The following is a 26,833-nucleotide window of genomic DNA, read 5'->3' on the forward strand; positions in this document are numbered from 1 at the left end:
CTTCATTCCTCAGGTGAAGAAAGTAAGGCAGAATTTAACTGTATAAAAGTTATTCAGCCAGTAAGTGGCAGAATTGGGATTTGGTTCTAAGCAGTCTGGCTCAAGTGTCTTTTACTACACTATCCTGCATCTAAAAAGACAGTTGCTAAAAAATAAAATTTAGCAGTAGAAATGCATTGTTTGTTCTTAGTACTATTGGTGTTTTAAGGATCCATAAAATTATAATTATGAATATAGATTATCCTTCAGTTTCAGTGTATATGAGATTTCTTGGTCAAATCCAATGTAATATATATGTAAAATATTACAAGTATTTAACCCATTTTTTATTCCAATGGGTAATTATAACTGAAACATTAAATTCTTATTTACATACTCCTCTTTATTCCCAGTACTACATTATTTCAAGCTCTCTTTTTTGTCTTCCTTTGGTTATAATGATTACTTGTGAGATACATATCAGGCTCTTCAGAATCTGGGTCCAATCTAGCTACATTTTCAATCTTAGTTCTTAGTCCCTGTTAATCATTAACAAAATCACTGGATTGCAGCCAACACTTTATCTTCTGCTGTCTTTTGACTTTGACCCTTACCTCCCCCTCCTCTATCTGAATTTTTTCCCACTTAGTTAATCTCTGTGTTCCTGTTTTGGCTCAATTCTAATGTCTCCTTCAACTAGAAGCCTATTTCTTAAATTTTGATTACTCTTCCTCTGTGTTCTTTGTAAATCTGTTTCAATGATAACACTGATTTTTTTACATTATGTTACAACTACTGCATCATATATATTTGTCTTACTACTCTGAGCTACTTGAGTCTTGGATTGAATGTTACTTAACTTTAGTCTCACTCACCTTTGAAGATTGGATATCTAGTGTGGCTTGAAACCTCTCTTTGTTAGAAAATATTTGTAGTTGGATTGTGTTGTAGTGGAAATTTTAAGATAATTGGGTTTGTTTCCCAACCCTCTCATGTACTGTGTCATGATCTCTAATATTCCCTCATCTCTAAATGGGAAGAACAACCAATGGGATAATGGCTGTAAGTTAAAGTACTTACCTAGCCTAGTGCTAGTTTTCCTTTATCATTTTTTAAAAATTAGCTAGCTGTTAAAGACAGAACAATCCAATTAAAAGTGGCTTAACCATTAAGGAAAATGCATTGATTCCCATAAAAAGAATTTCTAGAACTAGTTAATCCTGTGGTTCTATAATATTATCAAGTTCTTTCCATCTTTTTGTTCCTCCATCCCCAGTATATGTATTGGTTTTAGACTAGATCCCCTCAAGACTGCAGGATGGTTCTAAGCAGTTCCAGATATCATTCGTTCATGATGGCAGGGAAAGAAATCGTTTTCCTCCTCTACTTCTCTTTCTGAAAGACAGCATTCCCCTCATTGGTCAAAACTAGGTCATAAACTTAATTCCATGTCAGTCACTGGCAAGAGTATAAATGACTTGATTGTGTAATTTAGTCCAGAATCATACCATAGATCTGAGGAAGGGTCTAGCCTCTGAAAGTATGTGGTAATCTGACACTTGGGAAAAATCTGTTGCTATTTAAATAAAAGATGGATGGTTTGTGGATAGGCAACTGACATTGTGTGCCAGGATATTTATAGAAGAGTCAAAAAACAAAAAGAAAAAATACAACTTTTTGGTACCACCTCATAGACTCAACCAGTTACCATGGGGAGCATGGTACAGTCTTACACAGTGAAGAATTGTCTCCAAGTGTCAGCAGTGTCATTATTGAAATATGTAAGAATAGGTACTACATATTCTGAGAATTCTCCTGTAGTAATAGTAGTAGTAGTAATAATAGTAATAGTTTTACCAGGAGTAAAACTAGTTTTACCAGGAGTAGCCTGTGACGAAACTGTTTTTAATTAAAAATTCCTGCATGGCATCATTTTAATTTGGAGCTTTTTAAACTTAAAATACAATTCATCTAAACAGAACAATTAGATGATGTCTTTAACACAATCATGTGTGTTTCTTGTTTTGTTTTTATTTTCAGTGAATGAGCTCATTCTCAAACAGAAGCAAAGGTTTGAGGAAAAGAGGTTCAAATTGGACCACTCAGTGAGTAGCACCGTATGTTTCAACTCTTATTACTATTTTTAATAAATTTTAATTCATTGTTTTTATTGTTTTAATATTAGATATTCAAATTTTATTTATTGTTGATGTTTCTTAAAGGAAATTTGTTTATGATTGTTTTGTTCAATAAAGAACTTAAACTGCATTATTTAGAATTTACTGATCATCTTTTGGAAGGTCTGATGGGATTACATTTAGATTGTTTGTTTGCAATATATGACAATTGAAAGATGATATGGCATGGTAAAACTACTATGTGTGATAATTTGGGAAAAACTGCTGAAAGAGTCTCAATATAAGAGGATTAACCCCAAATTATTGAGGCAGGTGAGCTTAAATTAAGACTTTACAACTAAATACAAAGTTGAAAATATTGCTAGAAAAAGAATTAAAACTCAGGTATTTATTCTAAAGGGAATTAGACCTTTAGAGACACTGACTCAACATTTGTCTTGAATATGCCTTTCATATCTGTTATCTGAATAAGTTTAAGGGGAAAAGAGTGTTTAAATGATTACGAGAAGGCAGTGGGAAGCCACTAGCTGGGAAATAATGGGTTGGAACATTATAGTGTACTAGAGGCCTGGTGCACGAAATTTGTGAACGGGTAGGATCCCTAGGCCAGCAGGGCAATCAGTGGGGCCCCCTCTTGGCACCTGCTTGGCTGCCTGGTGCCACCTGCTTGCCCGCCTGTTTGCTAGCCTGCCCCTCCTGCTGGTTGCCTCCCTTTGTGGGGCAATAGGTGGGAAAATTGGTGTGGGGAGGTGACCCCTGCTGGTACCCGCCTTGGCTGGCCTGGGGTTTGACGGCTCGGGGCAGCTCCTGTGTTGAGCATCTGCCCCCTGGTGGTCAGTGCTCCTCATAGTGACCAATTGTTCTGCCGATCGGTAGATAAGCATAGTAGGCTTTTATTATATAGGATTTTTGTTATCTGTGTAATAAACATTAGGAAGTAGCAGTTAAACATTTGTTTTAGATACTAAAGCACTCTCCTTAGAAAGTTATTGTGTTTCTTTTCTTCATTTTTAGAATGGCCACAGGTGGCAAATCTTTCAAGATTTACTGGGAACTGACCAAGATAACCTTGACTTGGCAAATGTCAACCTCATGTTGGAATTACTAGTGCAGAAGAAGAAACAACTGGAAGCAGTAAGTCATAGCTGAACTTAAAAAAACATTGATTTAAATTGTGCTGTTTATTGCATTGTAAAAGATATAGAAATGTTTATAAGTAGCAGGGTAGTGTCACTTAATCCATCCAGTTTTATTCAGCAGGAAACATCTTCAAGGTGTCACTAATAACAGATTCTCCTTTTTCAAATAAAAGAACAAAATGCTGTAATAAAACTTAAAGCGGCCAGTTTGTATTAACAAAAGCTGAGTGTTAAGAAAGATCATGAGAAAGTACAATTTTATTTTAATAAGTAACAATTGGTTGTCTTTCTTCTTTGCATGTTGTCCCCTCTTTACATACAAGATTTGAAGGAGAAAATAGAGATTATTTTTATATACATAAAGTCCTCTGAAAGGTGTCCATTGGTAGAACAGTAATCTATTGCTTAATTAAGGGCATTTAAAAGGATGGGAACTGGAACTGAATATATCCAGTCTGATGTAATGAAATGAAAATAATAAAATTGCATTTATTTCATGTAAAAATGTAAAATGTGAGTTTTAGGAATTGAATATGATTCATCACATAAGCAATGCACCCCTTAAGCAGATAATTCCCCACGCTGACCTAGTTTAAATAAGAAGCAGATATTTATTAATAAGATAAGGGAGTGAGTAGCTCATATATTAATACTTAAGAAGGAAATACTTATCAACCAAACATTAGAAAGATTGGAACCATGGCTTCTCTGGTGACTATATGGAAATAAGATTAGGCACTTGAATGTTGAGAATCTGTCTTTTGGGCTTCTGTGTTTGTGTGTGTGTGTGTGTGTGTGTGTGTGTGTGTGTGAGAGAGAGAGAGAGAGGGGGGGGGGAAAGGTATGATTGTCTTTTCTAAGATTTTTATCACATGGTAGATGATAGGTTCACTTGTAGTTCCAACTTAAGTTTTTTTTTTTGAGAAATCTACCTGCTGCCTGTGTATTTCAAGGTTTTTCTACTCTGGCTCCTGGGAAAATGTAACATTTCTGTTTTTTGTCTGAAAGCCATTGTTTCATATCCAGCCTGCTGTTTTGTTGTTTAAGGAGGAGAGTGCATTCTGTATTTCTCACTACATTTTAGCTAGTTGTAAGAAGTTAAATTTGTATGCTTTTGGTCTGTTGAAAAAAAAATTTTTTTTTAAATATATTTTTATTGATTCAGAGAGGAAGGGAAAGGGAGAGATTGGAACATCAATGATGATAGAGAATCATTGTTCAGCTGCCTCCGGCATGCTCCACACTGGGGATCGAGCCCAAAACCTGATCATGTGCCCTTGACCAGAATCGAATGTAGGACCCCTCAGTCTTTAGGCCAATGCTCCATCCACTGAGCCAAACCAGCCAGGGCTGGTCTGTTGAAATATTGTGGTTTTCATTATATGGTATATGGTATATGGTCTATTTCGTTAAATGATAACTTGCATTTGAAAACAGCATTGCTCTTTATTGTAATGCTTTTATAAAATTGATTATGTAGTTTGTTAATATTATTCAAATCTTTTCCCCTCCTAGTTCTGTCAGTTACTGATAAGGATATGTTAAAAATATATTTTAGATTGTCCATTTTTCATTGTTTTCTGTGGTTTTTGCTTCATGTATTTTAAAGCAGGTGTCCCAAAAAATATATATATGTCTAAGATTGCTTTGTCTTCTGGATGAATTGTTCCATTTATCATTATGAATTGTATTTCATTATCACTTAAAATATTCCTTGTTCTGAAGGTGGTTGTAGTTAATCTATGGTACCAAAAGTGCATATGCTACCAGAAGTGCATATCCTTTAGCATTTTATTGACCGTAGATTTAAGGAAAAGAATGTATTGATATAGAGAAAATTACCACCTAAATCATAGTAACAATTACATAAGACATGGCAAAATGACTCTTCATTTGTAAAATGTTACCTGCTTATTTTATAGATAGGGACTTAAGCCAAGTAGGAGAAGCACTCGAAGTTTTACATTATTTTTAGGTTAGAATCCTTTCTCTAATACTTGAAGAGTCAAGACTTACCTTGTTTTTTGTCTTCTCTTCTGTCTACCCCACCACCTCCTCCTCTTGCTTTTCTTTCCTGTTTCCTTGTTTTAAAATCTAAGTAATAAATAGTACTCCTAATTTACAAAGTCATATGATATTCCAGGATCAAAGGAAAAGTGTTGTTGTTGTTTTTACCATAAAACTTAGAATGTTCTCCCCCTTTTCTACAAATCAATAGCATTCTTAATCTATTTACATGTCCTAGTTGTAGACAGAAATGAAGTATTCAAACTTACTATTTTGAAGATAGTTTGTACATTTTCTTTGCAAATGAACTGTATTCTTTATTAACAGTCTTGATTGTGAATGTTCTTTTTTGTATAAAGATGTGATCTTGGCTCTCTAGCTATTAATAATCTGGAGCCAGTTATAAATAATCAGTGTGAAGAGTCCCAAGAAATAGTACCAATGTATCCTGGGATACATTGTCATATTGTTGGGACACAGAGCCCCTGTTTGTTCTTTGGGATAGTTTAACTTCTCAGGAATGTGTCTCAGGTTCAATAAATGCCAGTTTGTTATTCAAGAAAAGACTTCACTTTAAAATCTCATCACACCATGCTTTACAGATGTATGTATTCATTTATTTTTATTTTGAGAATATTTTTATTAAAACAGGGGACAGTGAAACAAGAAAGAACTTAGGACAGAAAAGCAACAAGGAGAGATGAGGAAGGGCTGCTTTAGCTCTCTAGAGACATTATGGGAAAGAAGTGAACCAAGGTGGGGCTGCTGTCAATTTACTGGAGGGTCAGAGAAAAGGGGAGCTTGGGGACAGATTTAGGGTTAGCCCAGGATGAGCTGCCTCTGCCCATTGCTCCCTTGATCGCAAGTCTCCTTGGGTCCATTAGAGTTTAGGAGATACGTCCTGTGTGGGGGAAAAAGGAGAGAAAGGGAAAGGTGTGGCCTGGTCCCAGGAAGGAGAGCACACTTATTTAGTTGTGATACATTAATTCAGTTGTGTGTGTTATTTGGAAAATCCTAATGTGATTTTCAGTTCAGATTTGCCTCCTTTGTCCTTACTTGTCTTGGCTTAAACATTTCATTGAACTATTTGCTTCTTATTCTTTAAAATGTTTTTTAAAGAATATATCCCCTGGAATGGAGGTGAAGTAGCCACACTCTTTTGTAGTAAATGTGATATCTTAGTGATTCTTCAAATTTTGATGGGTTTATTTTATCATCAGGGGAATTGTTAAACACACATGTATTCCTAGAATCTTTTCTAGAGTAATACAATAGAATCAGATAAAACCTGCCCAAGTGTTTATTTTAACAACTGGCTCCTATGATTCTATTGCATAGCCAGGTAAATGCAAGTTTTATTATCCCTTTGTATGCCATAAGTGTCTACTGTAGAGGCAAGAAGTATGATTTATGTTTTGGACGCATGGCAATTAACTGGTAATCTCTCTTATTTATTTATTTTTGTTTGTTTTGATAGTGTTCCACTGGCATTTTTATTCTATTTTTCAAATATATATGAAAAATTATATTTGTTCATAAACTATCTCATTACAATTCCATTTTGATTTTCTTTTTACATATATTTATTGATTCACTTGCAATTCTTTAATGCTTTTTGCGAATTTTAACATTAAAAAATATATTTTTTGTAATTGTATTTTTTGATACCCAGAAAATGTTAAGCTTATTTATAATAATCATTTATCTGTTACATTTTTGTTTGTAACCAAGTTGGGTTATTTACCCCTTCCTTCACTTGATTATATTAAAATTTTGTTTTTAAGTGTTTGATTTTGACTGAAATCTTCTATAAAACTGTATTAATTGTCACATCTGTCAGTAAGTAATAATCAGAAATAGTAAATTTTACTTCTGATATACGGATTTCTTTTCATTTATCATGCTTTTTACTTCCCTTCAAATGAAATTCTTATGGGGAAAGTGATATTAGTGTATAGAATTTCTATTCTGTCAATCTTATCATGATTTTTTCCTTAATGATGTATTGGTATGATTGGAAATAGAAAGGCAAGACAGATAGCAGAATTGCTAATTACCATGAGTAGTTTTTTCGCAAGATAGATGAGGAATGTATTTAAGGCATCTTTTTCTTAAAATTAGTTTTAGTTTTGGGGAAAATAGTTTGCTTTTTAAAATTTCCTAATTAGCAAATGGGAAAACTAAATAGAAGTAATAGACTGACTTAAATGGATGCATTAAGTTGTTTCCTACTGATTATATTGTGGTATTAAATAAAAGGTTGAACTCATAGTTATATTTTTATAAGAACAATTATAATTTTCTATTATAGGAATCACATGCAGCCCAACTACAGATCCTTATGGAATTCCTCAAGGTTGCAAGAAGAAATAAGAGAGAGGTATATTATTTTGTGTATTTTACATAATGTTTTATTTACTGTTGTTGACTATTCCCATTTCTCCCCCATTTTTGTAAAGGCATACCAGGCTAATTTTTTTTTTTTAATATTTAAAAAGAATTTGAGTTTTCTTAAGCTTTGTTATTTTAACTTATTTTACCTTTACAACTTGATTCTTTAAAAATCGCTTTTTTTGGAAATGTATATAGGATTGCATGCAGTGAGTTACCTCAAAGCTGTGAATAATATAAAATAGAATTCTTGAATGACAGCCCATCCTTCACCCTGAAAGAAAATTTAGGAAATAGAACCTTAGGTAGAAAGGGTTACAATTTTTGTAATGATAAAAATGCATAATGGGATAAAAACAGCTACCTGTTTAGAACTTACAAGATGTAAGTCATGCAGGATAGCTAGAAGATAATTTTTTTTAAAAAATATATTTTATTGATTTTGTACAGAGAGGAAGGGAGAGAGATAGAAAGATAGAAACATCGATGAGAGAGTTGCCTCTTGCACACTCCCTACTGGGGATATGCCCGCAACCAAGGTACATGCCCTTGACCGGAATCAAACCCGGGTCCCTTCAGTCCCCAAGCCGACGCTCTATCCATTGAGCTAAACCGGTCTCGGCATAGAAGATAATTTTTATGAACAATTTTATAACTGGAATGTTCCAATTTAACATTTATAAAATTCCTTAGTCATATCATACTTGTACTAAGTATAGAAAAATCAAATGCAAAATTTAGCATTTTAGGTTAGAATGTGACCATCCATGTAGTACTATCCTGATTAAACAATAGATTATTCTTTGTAGCATGCTAATATAACTTTGAAAGTTGCTTTATATTTAAATTTCCATCTCAAATCTCATGTATTTTTATTTTGAGTTGTTTAATTAGGATACTTTTTACTCATTAAGAAATATGACCACCTATTATGTGCTAGGCCCTCGGCTATCTTTTATTTTTGAAAATTAAAAGATGAGAAATGTCTCTATTTTGATGAAATACTTTAAGTGTGCATTGCCAGAACCTTATCTTAATTTGATAACTCCCCTTTTATGATTATTCATGATGTGTATTTTAAGCTTTTTAGATAAAATCTTTGTATTATACTAGTGTTTATAGCTAATTATTTTTACATGATTTATGACTGTATTTTTCTTACCTTAACTTTTGTTAACAATTTTTATTTTAATATGTCTGTTATCAAAAACACTATCTTCATTATAAATTTAAGATTTATATTCCCTTTTTTTTTCTGGGTACTTTAGACTTTAATATGTGTGAGGATCTTAGAATTCAAGTTCTGATTAAGGGCGTGTGTGTCAGATTTTGGTAATCTACATTTCTAGCAAACTTCAGTTGATCATGCTCTTGGTCCTTGGACCACACTTTGAATAACAAAGTTGAAAATTTTATAATATATGAAATAAAATTATTAACTGAATATGTACACTCAACATTTTTTCTATAGAAAATTCTTTGGAAGAGTGATACATTTTCATATTCCATACAATACCCTACTTTTAAAACAGAGTGTGCAATTGTTTTGCAGTAGTTGTACATGTTTCTTTTTGCTTTAGACTTTGAACCTATTGAAACTGAGATTCAGTACATAGGAAATTGCCTGATAATGAATGACTAAATGAATCAGTTAAGTATCTGGGGTTAAACGAAATGGCTGGTCATTGTCTGTATCCTGCCTTATTTAAGGTTTTCATTAGCTCTTGAGGTTTCTTAGTGCTTCTCTAGGGGTCTATTAATGCTTACAATAAATTGTTAGATTTGAAATTGTTTCAAGTAATGAGAACATAGCATAATACTGTTAAAAATGCTGTAAGAGTTCTGAGGTTTTTAATCTTACTAGCAAGTTAACAAGTTAGCCTGCCACAGTTTATAGACACTTGCAGCAGATGCGTGACTCCTGGGTTGGAGATAAAGGACTTAATTATATCAATCTGACAGTGTCAGCCTCGTATTTGCATCAGTTTCTTGTGACCCCCAAGTTCTATATAGGCAATGTAGAGATGGATCCAGTTGACACTGCACATACATGGATTTATATTACAACTAAGGAACCCTGAACTTAGGATACCCCAGTCTTTTTAAATGGTTCTATTAGCAAACCTGTCCAACCTTGATGCAGGACACACTTCTTATTATATTGATCAGAAACTAAATTTGCCCTGTTTCCTGGAAGAAGCGCTGTTTCTGTCTTGACAGGACATGCTTTATACATAATTGAAAAGATATTTAGAACAGTACCTATCACAAGATGAGCAGTGGTGTGAGAGATCAATGGAGAATTGGTTTGTTTTTTTTAAATATTTTATTGATTTTTTACAGAGAGGAAGGGAGAGAAATAGAGAGCTAGAAACATTGACCAGCTGCCTCCTGCACACCCCCCACCGGGGATGTGCCCGCAACCAACGTACATGCCCTTGACCGGAATCGAACCTGGCACCTTTCAATCCGCAGACCGACGCTCTACCACTGAGCCAAACCGGCTTCTGCGAGAATTGGTTTTTAACAATAACTCTTTCTTGTGATCCTCATTTGTCTTTTCTCTAATTTGGGGTTTCTCTATTTTTGTTATTAAATGTCTGGAGTAATAGTGTTTTAGAATTTTTCAGCTTAACAATTCAAAGTAATGTGATGTGAATGATTCATTGTGGTTTTCCTTGGTCCATATTTTATCATGGTAAGCAGTTTAACCAAGTACATACTACTGTAGTTCCAGGTACTTCTGAATATTGGTGCCTCTTCTGTGCACAGATTATATTGTAAATAATACATTTTTGGTTTTCTTATGTTCAGTATAGCCATCATTCAGTGATTTTCGAGTATTTCAAGTTTAATTACACATGGGACTTTGAGGAGCTAGGTTGATAAACTTTTAAACATTTGAAAATTTGGAGCTAGGTTAACATACTTTAAAAAGTTTACCTGTTACTTAGATTTATATTTCATAAATTTCTTCATGATTGAAGTAATGATTTGTAATCATAATAAACTTTAGTCTAGAAAATATAATATACTTCAAGATTTAGTGAAGATGGAATAAAGTGATTGGTTATATTTTTGCGTATATTATTATATATAGTATATGTTCAAAATGAATCCTTAAAATGAATATAATTATAAAAAGTCTTATCTCTTATAGTATAATTTATAATTGGACTTAACTCAAGTAAAAATACAGAATGATCAGGAGGCAAAGTACTGCTTTTGAACTTATTTTCCTAAGATTAGCATACAGATTTTGAAAATTTGTGATTTCTTATTTATTTATTCATTCCTTCCTTTTTCCCCTCCCTCCTTTCCCTTTCCTTTTTCCCTCTTTTCCCTCCCTCCTTCTTCACCCAAGGATATGTTTAGAAAGAGGAAAAAAGAGGGAGATGTGGGGAGAGAGAGAAAAACAGAGAAACATTGATTGGTTGCCTCCCAAACACACCTGGACCTGAATGGAGTCCAAAACCTTTTGGTGTATAGGACAGTGGTCCAACCAACTGAGTGAGCCACCTGGCCACTCACCTTTTTTTTTTTTTTATTTTATATTTTATTGATTTTTTTTTTTTTTTAAATATATATATATATATTTTATTGATTTTTCATAGAGAGGAAGGGAGAGAGATAGAGAGGTAGAAACGTCGATGACAGAGAAACACCGACCAGCTGCCTCTTGCACACCCCCTACTGGGGATGTGCCCGCAACCCAGATACATGCCCTTGACCGGAATCGAACCTGGGACCTTCCAGTCCGCAGACCGATGCTCTACCACTGAGCCAAACCGGTTTCGGCTATATTTTATTGATTTTTTACAGAGAGGAAGGGAGAGGGGTAAAAAGTCAGAAACATCGACAAGAGAGAAACATCAATTAGCTGCCTCCTGTACACCCCCTACTGGGGATGTGGCTGCAACCAAGGTACATGCCCTTGACCAGAATCGAATCGGGTGCCCTTCTGTCTACAGGCCTGCGCTCTATCCACTGGGCCAAACCAGTTTTGGCCATACTTAACTTTTAATTGGGGTTATGGTGAGTCTTGGTTTAGTCATTGATGTATACCAAAAAGGAGTAAAATCTGTCTTTCAGATTTAACATTAATTCCAATGTCACATCTTACTATTTTAGGGTATTAGGATCCTATCTTTAATTTTCATTTTTTACTATTTTTCCCTACTGACTCTTTCAAATATGAAGAGACAGGATTGTGCATTTATTAGACCTCTGAATTAGTTATTTGTTGTGTAACAAGCTATCCTCAAATTTAATGGTTTCAAATTTCAAACATATATATCCTGAGTTCAGTGTAACTGAGTGCCTTGGCTCTTACTAAGCTACAAACTGTTGGCCAGGATGGCAGTTATCTCAAAGTCCCACTGGGATGGAAACCATTTCAAGCTCACTCATTGGCTCTTGGAAAGAAATGCCAATTTCTTGCCACAAGAGCTTCTCCATAGGTTAGTTTACTACATGGCAGCTGGCTTCCCTTTGGAAGCACATGAGAAAATGAGAGATTTTGAAAACAACAGTCATGTAGTATTTGTAACTGAATCTTGGAAGTGACATCCCAACACGAGGACCACTGTTTTCTGTTCATTAAAAGCAAGTCATTAGTTCCAGCCCACACGAAGAGAGGGAATTTAAAAGGGTCTGAATACTAAGAGATGGCAATATATGGAAGCAAACTTAGAGCCTGTCTACCACAGCATTTAGTCAGTTTATAACTGAAGATGTTATTCTTCATATTTAGATTGAACAATCAGGCTTTGGTTTCCATATAAAAGCCAGTCTGATCTGTGCAAATTTGTACTAGCATTTGAACAGTTGCTTTATATATATTTTTAATTTCATTTTAAAATATACTTATGGATATTTGTGATACCTGTTTAATTACTGTAACAGGACATTTTTTTATGAGTCCTGGTTTCTTTTTGGTTTGTTTGGAATGTTAATGAGTTGAATTTTTCAGTGTTTTTATATTAACTAAGACAGGAAAGTTTATTAAGCAAATTTAGAGTTTAAGAATCATAGTAGAGTGACCGTCCATGTACCACCATCCTGATTAAACAATAGATTATTGCTAGGAACCCTGAAGTTTCTTCCCCTTTTCAGATTATAGCCTTCCTCGGCCTTTATGAAGTTATTATTCTGATATTTATGGTAATCACCTTCTGTTTTTCCTTATTGTTTTGATGTTTAAGTATTTATATTTCTCTGTGTTTTTTTTATATTACATAAATACACTTCTGTAGATATATTTTGTTATTGTTGTGTTTGGCTCAATGTTAAGCTTCATTCATATTGTTGTATATGGCTGTATTTGATTTGTTTTTGTTGTATTCTATTAAATGAATATACCCCATTTTTGTTGCTGATGGACTATTGAGTTTTTGGTTTCTGACTATTTTCAGAAGGCTGCTTACTATCTTATATATGTAACCAGATATATATATTAGCATATATATCTGTATGGGATGTATGTAGAAGTGGAAAGGATGAGTCAAGTTATGTACAAACTGTTTTACTAAGCACTTTTGCTCCTTAGTTATACTTCCTAGGGTCATTGTATGAGTATTTCTATCACACTGAATTTGTGTGGCAATACTTGGTATCAATAGATTTTTCAGCTTAGCTGATCTTTGAGGTATATATTGCTCTCTTTATGGTTTTAATTTGCATTTTCCTGATGACTAATTTGGTTGAGCACCTGCTGCTATGTTTATTGGCCATTTAAATTTTTTTTATGTATGTGTGAAATACTTGCTTAAGGCTTTTTGCATATTTTCTGTTTTGTTAGTTGATTTTCTTAATGTTTTGTTGTTTATATATAAGATAAAAATTATTTCTTTCTTATCTCCCTGCCTATCTAGCTATCTACCTAACTACCTATAGCAAATATTTCCTCCTCTCATTGTCTTAATGTCATTTGATGAGCAGAAGTTTCTATCTTTATTAGAGTCAAATTTATTCATCTTTCCTGTTACAATTAGTACCTTTTGTGTTGAAGAATAATTTTCCTCTGGAGGTCATGAAGATATTTTTGCTGTATTGTCTATTTGAAGCTTTAATTCTTTATTTTTCACATTCAGATGTATAATTTACTTGGAAATTGATTGTGTATAATGTGAGGGATAGGGAACTTTTCATATGGATAACCAGTTGTCTAAGTATTCTTAACTAAAGAGTTCATCATTTCCCCATTGCTCTGATATAGCATCTTTGTCCATATACATAATGTGTCCATATATGTGTGGGTCTGTTTCTAGTTTTTTTCATATATGACTATTTGTCTTTTTTTGGGGGGAGGGAAAAACAACATTGTATTAAATACTAGAACTTTAAAGTAAACATATGTTCTTCTTTATGAAGGTCTCAGATATTCCGGGCCTTTGTATTTCTATATAAATTTTAGAACCAACTGGTATATTTCTGTGATATACCTGTGATTTTTTTTTTAATTAGGATTACTCAGTAGATCAGTCTGGGAGACTGTATCGTTACAATATTTATACAATATTGAATCTTCTAACCCATAAACATATTTTTCTCCATAGAGTTGGGTCCTTAAGAATGTCCTACAAAATTTTAATGTTTCAGGGTAATATTTTTCTACATCTTTATTTTATATTTGTTCTTAGTTCTTCAATTATTTTTTATGCTATTGTAAATGAAGTCCATGTCTTTAATTTCAGATTTCTTATGTGGCTGGTATGTAGAAACACAGTAGATTTTTACACATACATGTTTTTGCGCCCAGCAACCTCATTAAACTCTCATTAATTCTAATAATTTGTAGATTCTTTTCTGTTTTCTGTGTACACATCATCATCTGCAAATAACAGTTTAGTTTCTTTCTTTATGATTCTTATATCTTTTATTTATTTTTCTTGTCTTACTCTGCTGGCTAGGACATCCGGTACAAGGATGAATAGAAGTGGTGATAGCGGGGCATCCCTAGTCTTGGTGCTGATCTCAAAGTGAAAGCTTTCGGCGTGTCACCATTAGGTATGATGTTTTCTATAGGTTTTTCCTAGGTACTTTTTATCATTCAAGGAAGTAATTTTTATTCACAGTTTCCTAAGAGGATCTTTTTTTTTCTTGTAATCATTAGTGGTGTTCATTGTGCAGTCTAATCATTGGTTTAACATTAAAAAGTAAATAAACGGCACAAGGAGACCAACTGTCCTGATTTGCTCAGGAATAGTTTTATCACAGAATGTTCTGCATTCTAGGAAACCCCACCAGGACGCTTGTTCACCTTATTTGCATCCCTTATGTAAACCAAACTTGGTCATGATGTATGTCCTCTTATAGGTTGTTTGGTATGGTAATGTTTTGTTTAGGATTTTTGCATCTTCTATACATTGGTAGATTGTCTTATAATTATTTTTATACTGGTCTTGCCCAGTTTTTGCTGTAAGTATTATTGTTTTATCAAACAGGTTAGGGAATAAACCCTCTACTATTTTCTGGAAGAATTTGTGTAGTGTAAGAAGGATACCTTGATTGAATGTTTAAAGATCTTACTGGAGAAGCAATCTGGACCTGTTTGTTTGCAGTTTTAAACTGTTGTTTGAATAGTTATATGCCTTATTCAGGTTTTTGTTTTAAATGTCACTTTTTATATGTTATATTCTCTCCAGGTATTACCTATTTCATCTAAATTTTCTAATGTATTGGCATAAAAATATCTCAATATTAAAATTTTAAAGTCTCCAGAGTTTTTAGTGATGTCCTTCATTCCTGACTCTGCTGCTTAGTGTTGTCTTTCCCTCTTTTTTGGCTTGATTGGTTCTTGCCAGTGATGTATCAGTTTTGAGTCTTATGTAAAAACCAAGTTTTGACTTTATAATTTAGTTTTGCTTTCTATTTTATTAATTTATGCTCTTTATAATTTCCATCCTTCTACTTTTTTGGGGGGGTTCCTTTTCTATTTGTTAACTTGGTTGTACATATGCAGACTTTTTTTTAATATGGCATTTAAGGCCAAATTTTTTTAAAAGCTGAATTTAATGATTTTTGTATGATATTTTGTTATCCCTTAGTTCAAAATAGTTTCTAATTTTTATTATTTTTTTCTTAAGCCAGTGTGTTATTTTATAAATAAATTAGTTAATTACTTGGACATGGAGATTTTCTTATCTTTTTGTTACAGATTTCTGTTATAATTGGATTGTCAGAAAATACATTGTTTTATTCATTTGAATATATTTGCATTATCACCTAGTAGTTGGTTACATTTAGAAATGTTTTGTGCTCCAAAATAAAGTGGGTTTTTTTGCAATTGCTTGGTGCAATGTAAAGTTTGTTGAATATAAGGTGATAATTTTCTGCATTCTTATTGATTCTTTGTTTCCTTGTTACATCAATTACTGAATCATATTCTAGGGGAGTTTCTTATGCAGAAAAGGTTTGTGTCCATTCTGCCAGACTTGTTTCTTTTGTTGTTGTTGTTACTTGTTTGTTTTTCTTGTTTTTGTCCTTATATTGGTTACTTGTATGTTTTTAGTTATTGTTTAAAAAAAATAGGTTTTATTGATTTCAGAGAAAGAGGAGAGAAACATCAATGAAAGAATCATCCATTGGATGCCTCCTGCATGCCCTCTACTGTGGATCGGGCTCACAACCTGGGAATTGAATTGTCACCTCTTGGTTCCTGGGTTGATGCTTAGTCACTGACCCACACTGGTTTGAGCTACTTGGATATTTTTATTTTTTATTTTTATTTAAAAATATTTTTATTGCTTTCACAGAGAAAGGGAGAAGAAGAAATAGAAACATCAGTGATGAGAGAGAATCATTGATTGTCTGCCTCCTTCATGGCCCCCACTGGGGATCAAGCCTACAACCCAGGCATGTGTCTTGACCAGAAATTGAATCGTTGACGTTCATATGTCAACGCTTAACCACTATTTTAGGCGTTTTTTAGGGGTTACTCTAAGAATTACATTGTATAGTCTAACTTATCACAGTCTACTGGTATTGATGTCTACTTACATTTGCTTTTAAGTAAGGCATCTTAATTGCCCCCTATGGTCCAATTTTTTTTGGGGGTGGGGTTGGGGTAGGGTGGGGTTCTTGCTTATACTTCATTTCTTCTCAACCAAAAAAAGTTCCTATGGAAGGACTGAGTCAAGCCTGCCATTATAGAACATAAGTATTAATTTTCATTTCATATGACTAAATTAGCTTTGCTTTTGGTGGTAACTATTTTGGGTTTGTGTGTGTGTATCTGTTAAAAGAAAACTTAGTGTTTTTTGTTTTTTTATTGTTTAAAGTATTAAATGACTCCTTTTTTCTCTGACTAAGCCCTTGCCCCCCCCCCCCCCCCCCCGCCACTCCCACCCGTGAGGGTGAGCCCCTATTGCCACAGTGTCTGTGTCCACTGGTCATGCTAATATGCATGAGTCCAAGTCCTTAGGTTGATCTCTATCCACCCCCTCCCCTTCCTACTCTCCGAGGTTGGGCGGTCTGCTCAGTGCCACCTTGTCTCTGGATCCATTTTTGTTCATCAGTTTATGTTGATCATTATATCCCATGTATACATGAGATCATGCGATATTTATCTTTCTCTGACCGATTTATTTCGCTTAGCATAATGTTCTGCAGTTCCATCCTGTTGCAAATGGTAAAAATTCCTTCTTTTTTATAGCAGCACTAGAGGCCCAGTGCAAGAAATTCATGCATGGGTAGGGTCTCTAGGCCTGGCCGGCAATCAGGTCCAGTCCAGGCCTTCCTTCCCTTGGCTGCTAGTCGCTGGCTGGGGCATTCCTTCATTCCATGCTGCCCCCTGGTGGTCAGCACATGTCAAAGCAAGTGGTCAAACTCCTGATTGGTTGAACTCCCAAGGGGATAATTTTCATATTAGCCTTTTATTATATAGGATAGTATTCCATTGTATAGCTGTACCACAGTTTTTTAATCTGCTTATCTGCTAATGGGCACTTAGGCTATTTCCAAATCTTAGCTATTGTAAGTTGTGCTGCTATGAACATAGGGGTGCATATATCTGTTCTGATTGGTGTTTCTGGTTTCTTGGGATATGGTCCTAGAAGTGGGATTACTGAGTCAAATGGGAATTTGATTTTTAGCTTTTTGAGGAAACTCTATACTATTTTCCATAGTAGCTGCACCAGACTGCATTCCCACCAGCAGTGCAGGAGAGTTCTTTTTTCTCCACATCCTTACCATCACTTGACCTTTGTTGATTTGTTAATGATAGCCATTCTGATGAGTGTGAGATAGTACCTCATTGTTGTTTTGATTTGCATCTCTCGGATGATTAGAAAAAAACTTTGTTTTTTTAGAGCAGTTTTTCCTCCCAATATATTTTATTGATTTTTTACAGAGAGGAAAAGAGAGTTAGAAACATCGATGAAGGAGAAACATTGACAGCTGCCTCCTGCACACCCCCTACTGCACACCCCCAACCCTTGACCGGAATCAAACCTGGGACCTTTCAGTCCACAGACCGATGCTCCATCCACCGAGCCAAACTGGTATTGGCTAGAGCAGTTTTAAACTTTGTGTGTGGGTTGTTTTTTTTTTTACAGCAAATTGAGAGGAAGGTACAGGGGTTTCCCATATATCTTTTGCACTCACATATGCTTAGCCTCCTCCTCATCAACATTGCTCACCAGAGGGAACATTTGTTCAAGAACCTACACTTACTCATCATAATCACACAAAGTCCATAGTTTTCTTTAGGGTGTATTCTTGGTTTTATACATTATGTGGATTTAAAGTGTATAATTTCATATATGTATCATCATAGAGTCATACAGAGTATTTTCACTGCCCCAAATTTCTCTATACTGTACCTATTCATCCCTTTCTATACTCCCAAACCCTAAATACCACTGATTTTTCTGTCTCCATAGTTTTGCCTCTTTCAAAATATCAGAGAATTGGACTCATGCAACTTATAGATTTTTATTTTATTTTGTTTTTTCTTAGTTTATAGCCTTTTGAATTTGTTTTTTTAAAATGTAGTAATAAGCATTAATTTTCTTCCATATCTTTTTAGCTTGCCAGCTCATTTTTTCTTAGCACTGAATAATATAGTCCATTGTCTGGATGTAACACTGTTTGTCCATTTACCTTCTGAAAAATGTGTTGATTGGCAATTATGAAAAAAACTGCTATAAACATGTTTTTCTTTGGTCATACATTTTCAGTTCCTTTGAGTAAATACCAAGGACTATAATTACTAGATTATATGATAAGGCTATGTTTGATTTTTTTTTTTAAATACACTGCTGAACTGTTTTTCAAAGTGGTTGTATGTACCATTTTGCATTTCTACCACAATAAATGAGAGTTTTTGTTGCTGCACATCTTCATCATCGTTTGGTTTTGTCAATATTCTGGATTTTGGATGTCTAATAGGTATGCAGTGGTTATGTCATTGTTATTTTTATAAATTAAGTTCTGTTAACTCTTTTTTTTTTTTTTAAACCAGCTATTTTCTGAAAATATACCAGTATTCTTTTGTTCAGTTTTGAATGCCATCTGATTTAAGTAGTCTTGGAGTGTTATAAAAAAATCTTAGGGTGGAGGAAAGTTTATTAGATGGAAGAGTTGAAAGCATGACGGTGCTAATTGCTTTTTTTTACACCCCACTCCAAGTTTCTAGTATGCATCTTTTCTAGTTTCGTGGCTACCACTTTGCCCTTGATAGTTAGTTATGCAGGGTCTCCCTTTCCTTTGCCAATCTCTTAATCATTGGTGTTCCTACTATCCAGTTCTTGTTCTCATATCTTCTGGTTATGCTAGTTGACATTAAGTGATTTTGCTCATTATCATAACTTCAGATTTATTATTCCTCAGAGCTTTTGTTCTCATAGTTTTTGTATGTATGATTAATTACACTGCTTATTCTGTATTTCCCCACTGTTTTCTACCTGGAAAATTCTATTGTCCTTCAAGGCTAGCCTTCCATTTAATTTCAGATGTACTTTCAGTTATCCAGTTACCTGTCCCCTCCTGCCCCTGAGTTTTCAATCTAGGTTAGGAGCAACCTATGTTCCCTTAATTGTATGCATACCATTCTCCTCATGCTTACTGTGACATAACTATTGGTTACTTGTTTGCTATCTCCCTAGACAGTTCTATGAGGGCAAGGGCTATAGTTTATAAATACTGTTCTTCCCAGGGCTTAGCAAAGTGCTTAGCATTGGTGAATATTTGAATAAGTTATCAATTATATGACCAACTATGTATGTATTATCACAGAAGAGACTGGTCCTATAATAATATTAATAAACTTTAAAAGACTGTTTAACCTTACTAGACATTAAAGAAGTGAAAGCTAAGTAATAAGGTAATGCTTTCAAGAAGTAGTATAGTATAGTGGCTAACAGATGAATTCTGGAGCAAGAAGGCTGTCTTTTTTTTTTTTTAAATATATTTTATTGATTTTGTACAGAGAGGAAGGGAGAGAGAGAGAGAGTTAGAAACATTGATGAGAGAGAGTCATCAATCAGCTGCCTCTTGCACACCCCCTACTGGGGATATGCCCGCAACCAAGGAATATGCCCTTGACCGGAATCGAACCTGGGACCTTTCAGTCCCCAAGCTGACGCTCTATCCATTGAGCCAAACTGGTCCCTGCAAGAAGGCTGTCTTGATTTGAACATAACTTCTCCATAATTCTGCTACTTGCTGAATTAAGAATAAGACAGCAACTTACATATTGGTGATAGAATTTGAAGCGTATTGTTTTTCTGGAAGGCAGCTTTGTTTTATATAGTGAAGAATTGCCTATTCTTTATTTTCTAATAACTTCATTTTAAATAATTTCTTAATAAAACTTGAAATTCAGACTCAAGTTTCAGATACTTAAGATAGCTTGCAATAAAAACCTGGTGAGAGGGAAATGGTTAAATGTATTGAATGTGATTCAGCAATTAAAATATGTGCATTTAAATGGCATGGGAAAAGCTTATAAAGCAATAGGCTGGATAGCAAAGGTAAGACATCTTAACTATGTCTTTAAAAAGCTTTTAAGAAGAAAATGTTAAGATGCTACCTTGTGATTGCTTTTGGGTTGCTCTGTTAGGCTAATTTTTGAAATGGGTTAACAAGTGACATGCTGACATTAATTGCTGACATTAAAATGAGGTTCTTTGGATGTCTTATATTTTTAGTAAGTTGCCTTGTCGTTTATATTTTTATTACAAAGTCAATTCTTACATTTAAAAAGTACATTTAGTTTTCTTATGTATTACTTCTTTTCATTTACATTTTAACATAACACTTTCAGATCTTTTTGTGTGTGTGTTTTCATCCTTACAATTTACTAATAGTGCCTTCTTTTCTAGAAATCATTTTTCAAATGTGTAAGTTATTGTATAATCTTGGTGCTGTCAGTATGGTTTGGTTTAGGCTTTTTCTTTTTCTCTTTTATCTGCAGCAACTGGAACAGATCCAGAAGGAGCTAAGTGTTTTGGAAGAGGATATTAAAAGAGTGGAAGTAAGATATCAAGAATTTCTCTGGCAATGTTTCAGTTTCATGAAATGGTCACTTTTCCTTTAAATTGCTGCATTAAACTTATGGGATTGGACTTCATTATATAAAAAATAACAGATAGATGTTACTTTAATTTTAATTGAAAGTGCATTTTTTTATAGAAAAAGCTTCACTTTTTATGATAAATGTATTCTAAATTTTTTTTACTGCTTTTTATTATTGTATTTATTTTGGGGCAGGTTGAAAAAATTATTCAACTTTATTGTATGTCTTCATATTAATTTAAATCAACTTCCACAAAACCCTCAATTATTAATGTTAAAAGATGTCACAATTCCATCCTTTTACTAAGTAAATATTTTTTAGATGTATTTATTGTGCCTTTCTAGGACTAGCATTAACTTAAAAAAAATATGAGAATACATTACCAATAATCTTAAGAATGTGTAGTATGATAGTTTACTTATAGAAATCCATGGGAGGATCTCTGAGAGGTTCATTATCTTTACCGATATTTAAATGTACTATATGCTTTTAATTATTCACAGGTGTTATACTTTCCTATTGTTAATTGATCTTGAGTTGTACTATTGTGGAATTTCAGTGTCCATGCGCATTCTTAACCTATATTGATGTCCCTTGCTTGGATATATGATTGAACTGAGTTTGGATCAGTCAGAAAAAATTCTACTTGACTATGGATCTTTAGTGGCATTTTAAAATTTGCTACATTTCCATGAATCAAAATATAGGATATAAAAAGGAAGCGAGGTTGGTACGATTCAGAGGCATAATTTATGCAGTATATTTGATTAGGGGCCCTTCTGTGTTTATGATCAAAACTTAAGAGTTTAAGTCTTTATTAAACAAAGCTTAATTGAGTCAAGAGAAGTGTTACTTTTTTTATGTTTGCAGGGAATATTTTTAAAGAAGAGACTGACACATTCTGCTGTTTTGTACATCAGAGAATTGAACCTAATGATCCAGTTACCATCCTGGCATATTTATCTTTAAATTATCTGTAGACACTCACCTGGATCAGTGGTTAGCCAGTTCACTGTTCACATAATATACTTGTACATCTCATTTAAAATACTGTTGACTCTTGAATACAGATTTGAACAGCGCTGATTCACTCATATGTAGGATTTTCTTTTCAATAAATACTATAAATGTCTTTTCTCTTCCTTGTGATTTTCTTAACAGTTTTTTTTTCTCTAGCTTACTTCATTGTAAGACTACAGTATATAATACATATAATACACAAAATATCTGTTAAATGTTTATGTTAAGAGTTAGGCTTCTGGTCACTAGTAGGCCATTATTAGTGACATTTTTAAGGAGTCAAAAGTTATAGCAGTTATATAGAGTGCTTGAGGGTTGATGTCCCTAACCCCCATGTTATTCAAGGGCTAACTATATTTACATTTGTCCTTATTTTGCATTTGGTGGCTTTATTAGTGATAAGTAATATTTATTAAAGAATATCTAGTTTTTTAAGAATGTGTATCATAGAAAAGGCTTATCTCTTAACTTTTTAGGATATTCTTGCTTTAGCACTCTGTGGAGAGGAAGCCTTGAGAAAGTTGGATGTTGATACAAAAAATGGCTGATAAAAACCTGGGATTGGAAAATAATATCGTATTTGATTTTGATTTTGATTTTGATTTTTACATCTTATGTTTAGATTACCTACTATAATTCAAATAATTGTGCTTTCAGGAAATGAGTGGCTTATACTCTCCTGTCAGTGAGGATAGCACAGTGCCTCAATTTGAAGCTCCTTCTCCATCACACAGGTATAAAAATTCAAACTTGTAATTGCATAGGATTTATGTTACAAAATGAATATATGGTACTAGTCCTTGGAAGTCTTTTCCATGTAATATACAAAATCCCAGAGAAATTACTTTTGGTCATGATCTAGAAATGAGATTCGGATTACCCACCTGTTTCTTTGATGCTTTGAATTTTCATGTCAGTTACAGTCACTGAGTAGACTATTGTTATATTATGAATTTACGGTTGGATTAAATGTTTGGTGGATTTTGTAAAATAATGATAATTTTAAATAGTTTGGAATAAAGTAAAACCTTAAAGCTTTTTCCATAACTTACTGAATTTTCTTGGATCTCTTCTCCAGATTGAAAATGAGTGCATTAGATAGATTGGTGAGTTTAGATTTCCGTGGCATCTTCTTATAACTCCCTGATATTAAGTTAATTAAGTATTCTTTTTTATATACTCTGTTAGAGTAGAGCTTATATTTGTTTAGCTTGCAACTATTTCCCTAGTTTTTTGAGTGGCTGGCCTCATTCACTATTTATGAGGTACTATCTGTGGTTCCTTTTAAAATTCTAGTTGATGAAATAAGTATGACCTAAATTTCTTGCTTGAAATACTGAAACTATTTTCAACTTGCTAATCCATTTAGGTAATGGTCCAATAGAAGCTTTTTTATTTTTTATTTTAAAGACATTTTTACTTTTTAGAGAGAGAGGAAAGAATAAAGAGAGAGGGAGACAATGAGCCTGCCACCTAAGCATGTGCCCTGACTGTTAATTGAACCTGCAACCTTTTATGTATGCCCAACCCACTGAGGCACATAGGCCAAGGCCACTGGAAACTTTTTAGACAAAGAGTTTTAGGATAACATGGAATATCATGCAATCTAATGCCAACATAAAAGATTTAGGAAAGCTATTGTAGGTCTAGTTTGGTATGATATGTAGGGAAAGGGCTACAGGAGATGTTCTAGTTAAAGGGCATTCCTGAGATGTTTGCTGTTTCCCCCATTAACCATTTTATGGAGATCCTCGTGAATTCTAGTTATTTAGGGGTCACTTTTGCTATGTAATTCAGATTGTTTTTCTCCAAGCTTATTTAAAATTGTTGGGAATGACTCAGTCTCTGTTATTTTTAAACTTAGCTTTCACTTTTAATATACATGGGATCTTTGTCCATGGAATTTTTACCCTGTGAGTACATGCAGGAAGGCACAAGTTGTCATATCACAAAATATTCACTAATAAACTTATAGTTTCCATTATCATATCCCTCTCCCTCTAATAGTAGCATATCTTTATATCTATTGTGTCCAGGTCTTTGTTACTCAGTCTCTCGCTGATGGTTTTTATTAACGTCTGACAAGATAATATTATATTCCTGTAACTGCTCTATTCAGTGCTTCTGATGTGCTTGACACTGTTACATATTGAATCTAGTTGGCAAAATTCCCCCTTATGGTATTCAGCTTCTGGGAAGTATATGTGTGGAGGTTGGGGAAGATACTAAATAAGCAAATTTATAAGTAGCAGTAGTAGATAATGTGTAAGTAGAATCTCAGGAGGTAAAATTAGGCATCCTAGGGATTTGCAGAGGTTCTGTTTTAGTTTGGAAAGTCACACTTCTTCAAAGAGCTGACATTTAAGGTGACAAATTATGAAGTGTAAATATGATTGAAAGTCATGGGAGAGTTTTGAGCAGGATGTGATTTAGATTTTAAAGTGTGTACTGAGGTTTCCATGTGGAGGATAGAGAAAAGTTGTGTCCCTTTCAGCCCCCTGCCATTGGAAGTCGGGAGGAAAGTTAGGAAGTATTGCAACAGTCCAAAGGAGAGGAGATGATGGCTGGGATTAGGATTTTTAAAGGTAGAAGAGATGAGAAGTGGTTGTATTGTAAAATAAAGTAGCACATCTTATAAAAGATATAGGGCTTTCATTAAATCTATGAAAACATTGTTGGGAAATTTGTAAACTAGTATTTAAAGCTATCATCAAAAGAGATTCTGGCAGATTTAGACTGGTGAAGTAGTTGAAGAAGGGAGAATAGTCAAACATGATATTTTCTTCAAAAGAGTATTTTGACATTTTATTAAAACAAGTAATTTGAATATTCCTCAGAGTTGGAGAGAGGCATTTGGAAAAAATCATGTTGCTCTAAAATACTCTTGGAAATGACCCTTAAGTTTGGGATGTGAAATTGAACATGCTGAGAAGAATGTCTTGTTATACTATCAATATTTGATTTTTCCTTATTTTTAAGAAATAGTCTGTAATTGCAGTTAAAACTTTCCCTCATAATTATTAGCTTTATTGTTTGCCAGAGAGTTTTAATTTTTATTCCTCAATGTAATGTTTTGATTTCTTTTAAGCAGGCTTATTATTTTAAAAGCCTGTTAGTAGATTTTTTTTATTTCTATACTAAGGACCTTCTTTATATGTCAGGTCATTGAATTCTCTATATCATAGATTCTGGGTTTGTAATTAGATTATATATTTAAATGAAGAAAAAAAAGAAAGAAAGACAAATAATGGACCTCCTATCCCCAGGATTTTGTCTTTTATTTGCTATGATCAGCTATAACTGCCATATCCAGTCAATTCTCTTCCTGCTGCCTTGTTTAGACCAGTGGTCGGTAAACAGTGGCTCTCAAGCCACATGCGGCTCTTTGGCCCCTTGAGTGTGGCTTTTCCACAAAACACCAGGTGCAGGCGCGCACGTACAGTATGGGGGTGCCCAAGAGGTAGCCAATCAATGATTTTCTCACATCATTGATGTTTCTATCTCTCTCTCCCTCTCCCTTTCTCTCTGAAATTAATAAAAATATTTTTTAAAAATCCTGTTTTGGGAACTAAATTAAATTCTAACCCATAAAAATAGTAGGCAGAGTACAGGTGAGTGTAAAAGACCATACAATTGGGGATCGAATCCAAAACCTCAACATGTGCCCTTGACCAGAATTGAACCCAGAACCCTTCAGACTGACGCTCTATCCTCTGAGCCAGACCGGCTAGGGCCCAAAATAGGATATTAGGTTACCTTTACATATAATGTTCCTTTTACATAGAAGCTTCACGGAATCATCTTTTAACTAGCTTCTCCCCAATGTTAAGTGATTATAAACATATCTTAAGAAATATCTGCTATACTTTTGAACACAAATGATGTTTTGCTGTATTTTTTAAATCCTCCATGCCCCCTACTGGGGATTGAGCCCATAACCTGGGCATGTGCCCTTGACGGGAATCAAACTCAGGACCCTTCAATCCACAGGCTGACACTCTATCCATTGAGCCAAACCAGCTAGGGCATGTTTTGCTGTATTTTAATGAAGTTGAGTATGTGGGAGAAATAGTAAAACCAGTTGATTACTTTATTGTGGGAAGTACATGGGATATTCACTTTATTTCTAACCCTATACTATGCAAAGGAGTTGAACTTGTCATAGATGAAGGAGGATCATTCAAGAATCTTATACAGAAATTTTAACTTGAACTAAAACGAAAGTACACACAAAACAAAAATAAAACTTCCTTGGCTATAATAGAGAGTTTACTCTTCTACATCTGTAATTTCTCATTAAATTTATAGGTAATAAACATATATAGCAAGTTATGAAAACCATATTGAAATAGTACAGTTTTCTTTAGAATATTTGAAGAATTTATTCTTAGTCACTCAGCCAGTTTTGGGATTGTATCATACATGTATAAAACACTGTTTTAGGTACTGGGAATACAGTTGTGAATATGACAGACCTAGAACCCTATTATAATTCCACAATTGTATGATGGAAAATCAGTTATGCTGGCAAATCAGTTATTTTGCTTAAAATTTGGTGTAAATAGACTTTCACTTCCAAGAGTTAAAATAATCAAAATGACTTTAGCTAAAAACTTTAGTAATCATATTTGATTAATAGG

The 26,833-nt window shown here is 33.9% G+C and overlaps 1 protein-coding gene across 5 annotated transcripts in view; it reads left to right on the forward strand.

Annotated features, from left to right (window-relative positions):
* The window catches only part of COP1 (COP1 E3 ubiquitin ligase), a 94,956-nt gene that overhangs the window by 13,909 nt on the left and 54,214 nt on the right, over window positions 1-26,833 (forward strand). For 2 of the 5 annotated variants that reach the window (XR_004988676.2, XM_036442075.2), the window contains exons 4-8: window positions 2,020-2,096; window positions 3,132-3,251; window positions 7,575-7,643; window positions 21,072-21,131; window positions 22,851-22,927. Coding sequence is in view for 4 of the 5 variants with exons in the window: in XM_036442075.2 (XP_036297968.1) it covers window positions 2,020-2,096; window positions 3,132-3,251; window positions 7,575-7,643; window positions 21,072-21,131; window positions 22,851-22,927 (403 nt within the window). In the remaining variant the exon portion in view is untranslated. The remainder of the gene's footprint in view (window positions 1-2,019; window positions 2,097-3,131; window positions 3,252-7,574; window positions 7,644-21,071; window positions 21,132-22,850; window positions 22,928-26,833) is intronic. The other 3 variants (XM_036442077.2, XM_036442079.2, XM_036442078.2) reach the window with 3 other exon arrangements.

Source organism: Pipistrellus kuhlii, unplaced genomic scaffold (assembly GCF_014108245.1).
Source record: "Pipistrellus kuhlii isolate mPipKuh1 unplaced genomic scaffold, mPipKuh1.p scaffold_m20_p_18, whole genome shotgun sequence".
NCBI classification, from domain to species: Eukaryota; Metazoa; Chordata; class Mammalia; order Chiroptera; family Vespertilionidae; genus Pipistrellus; species Pipistrellus kuhlii.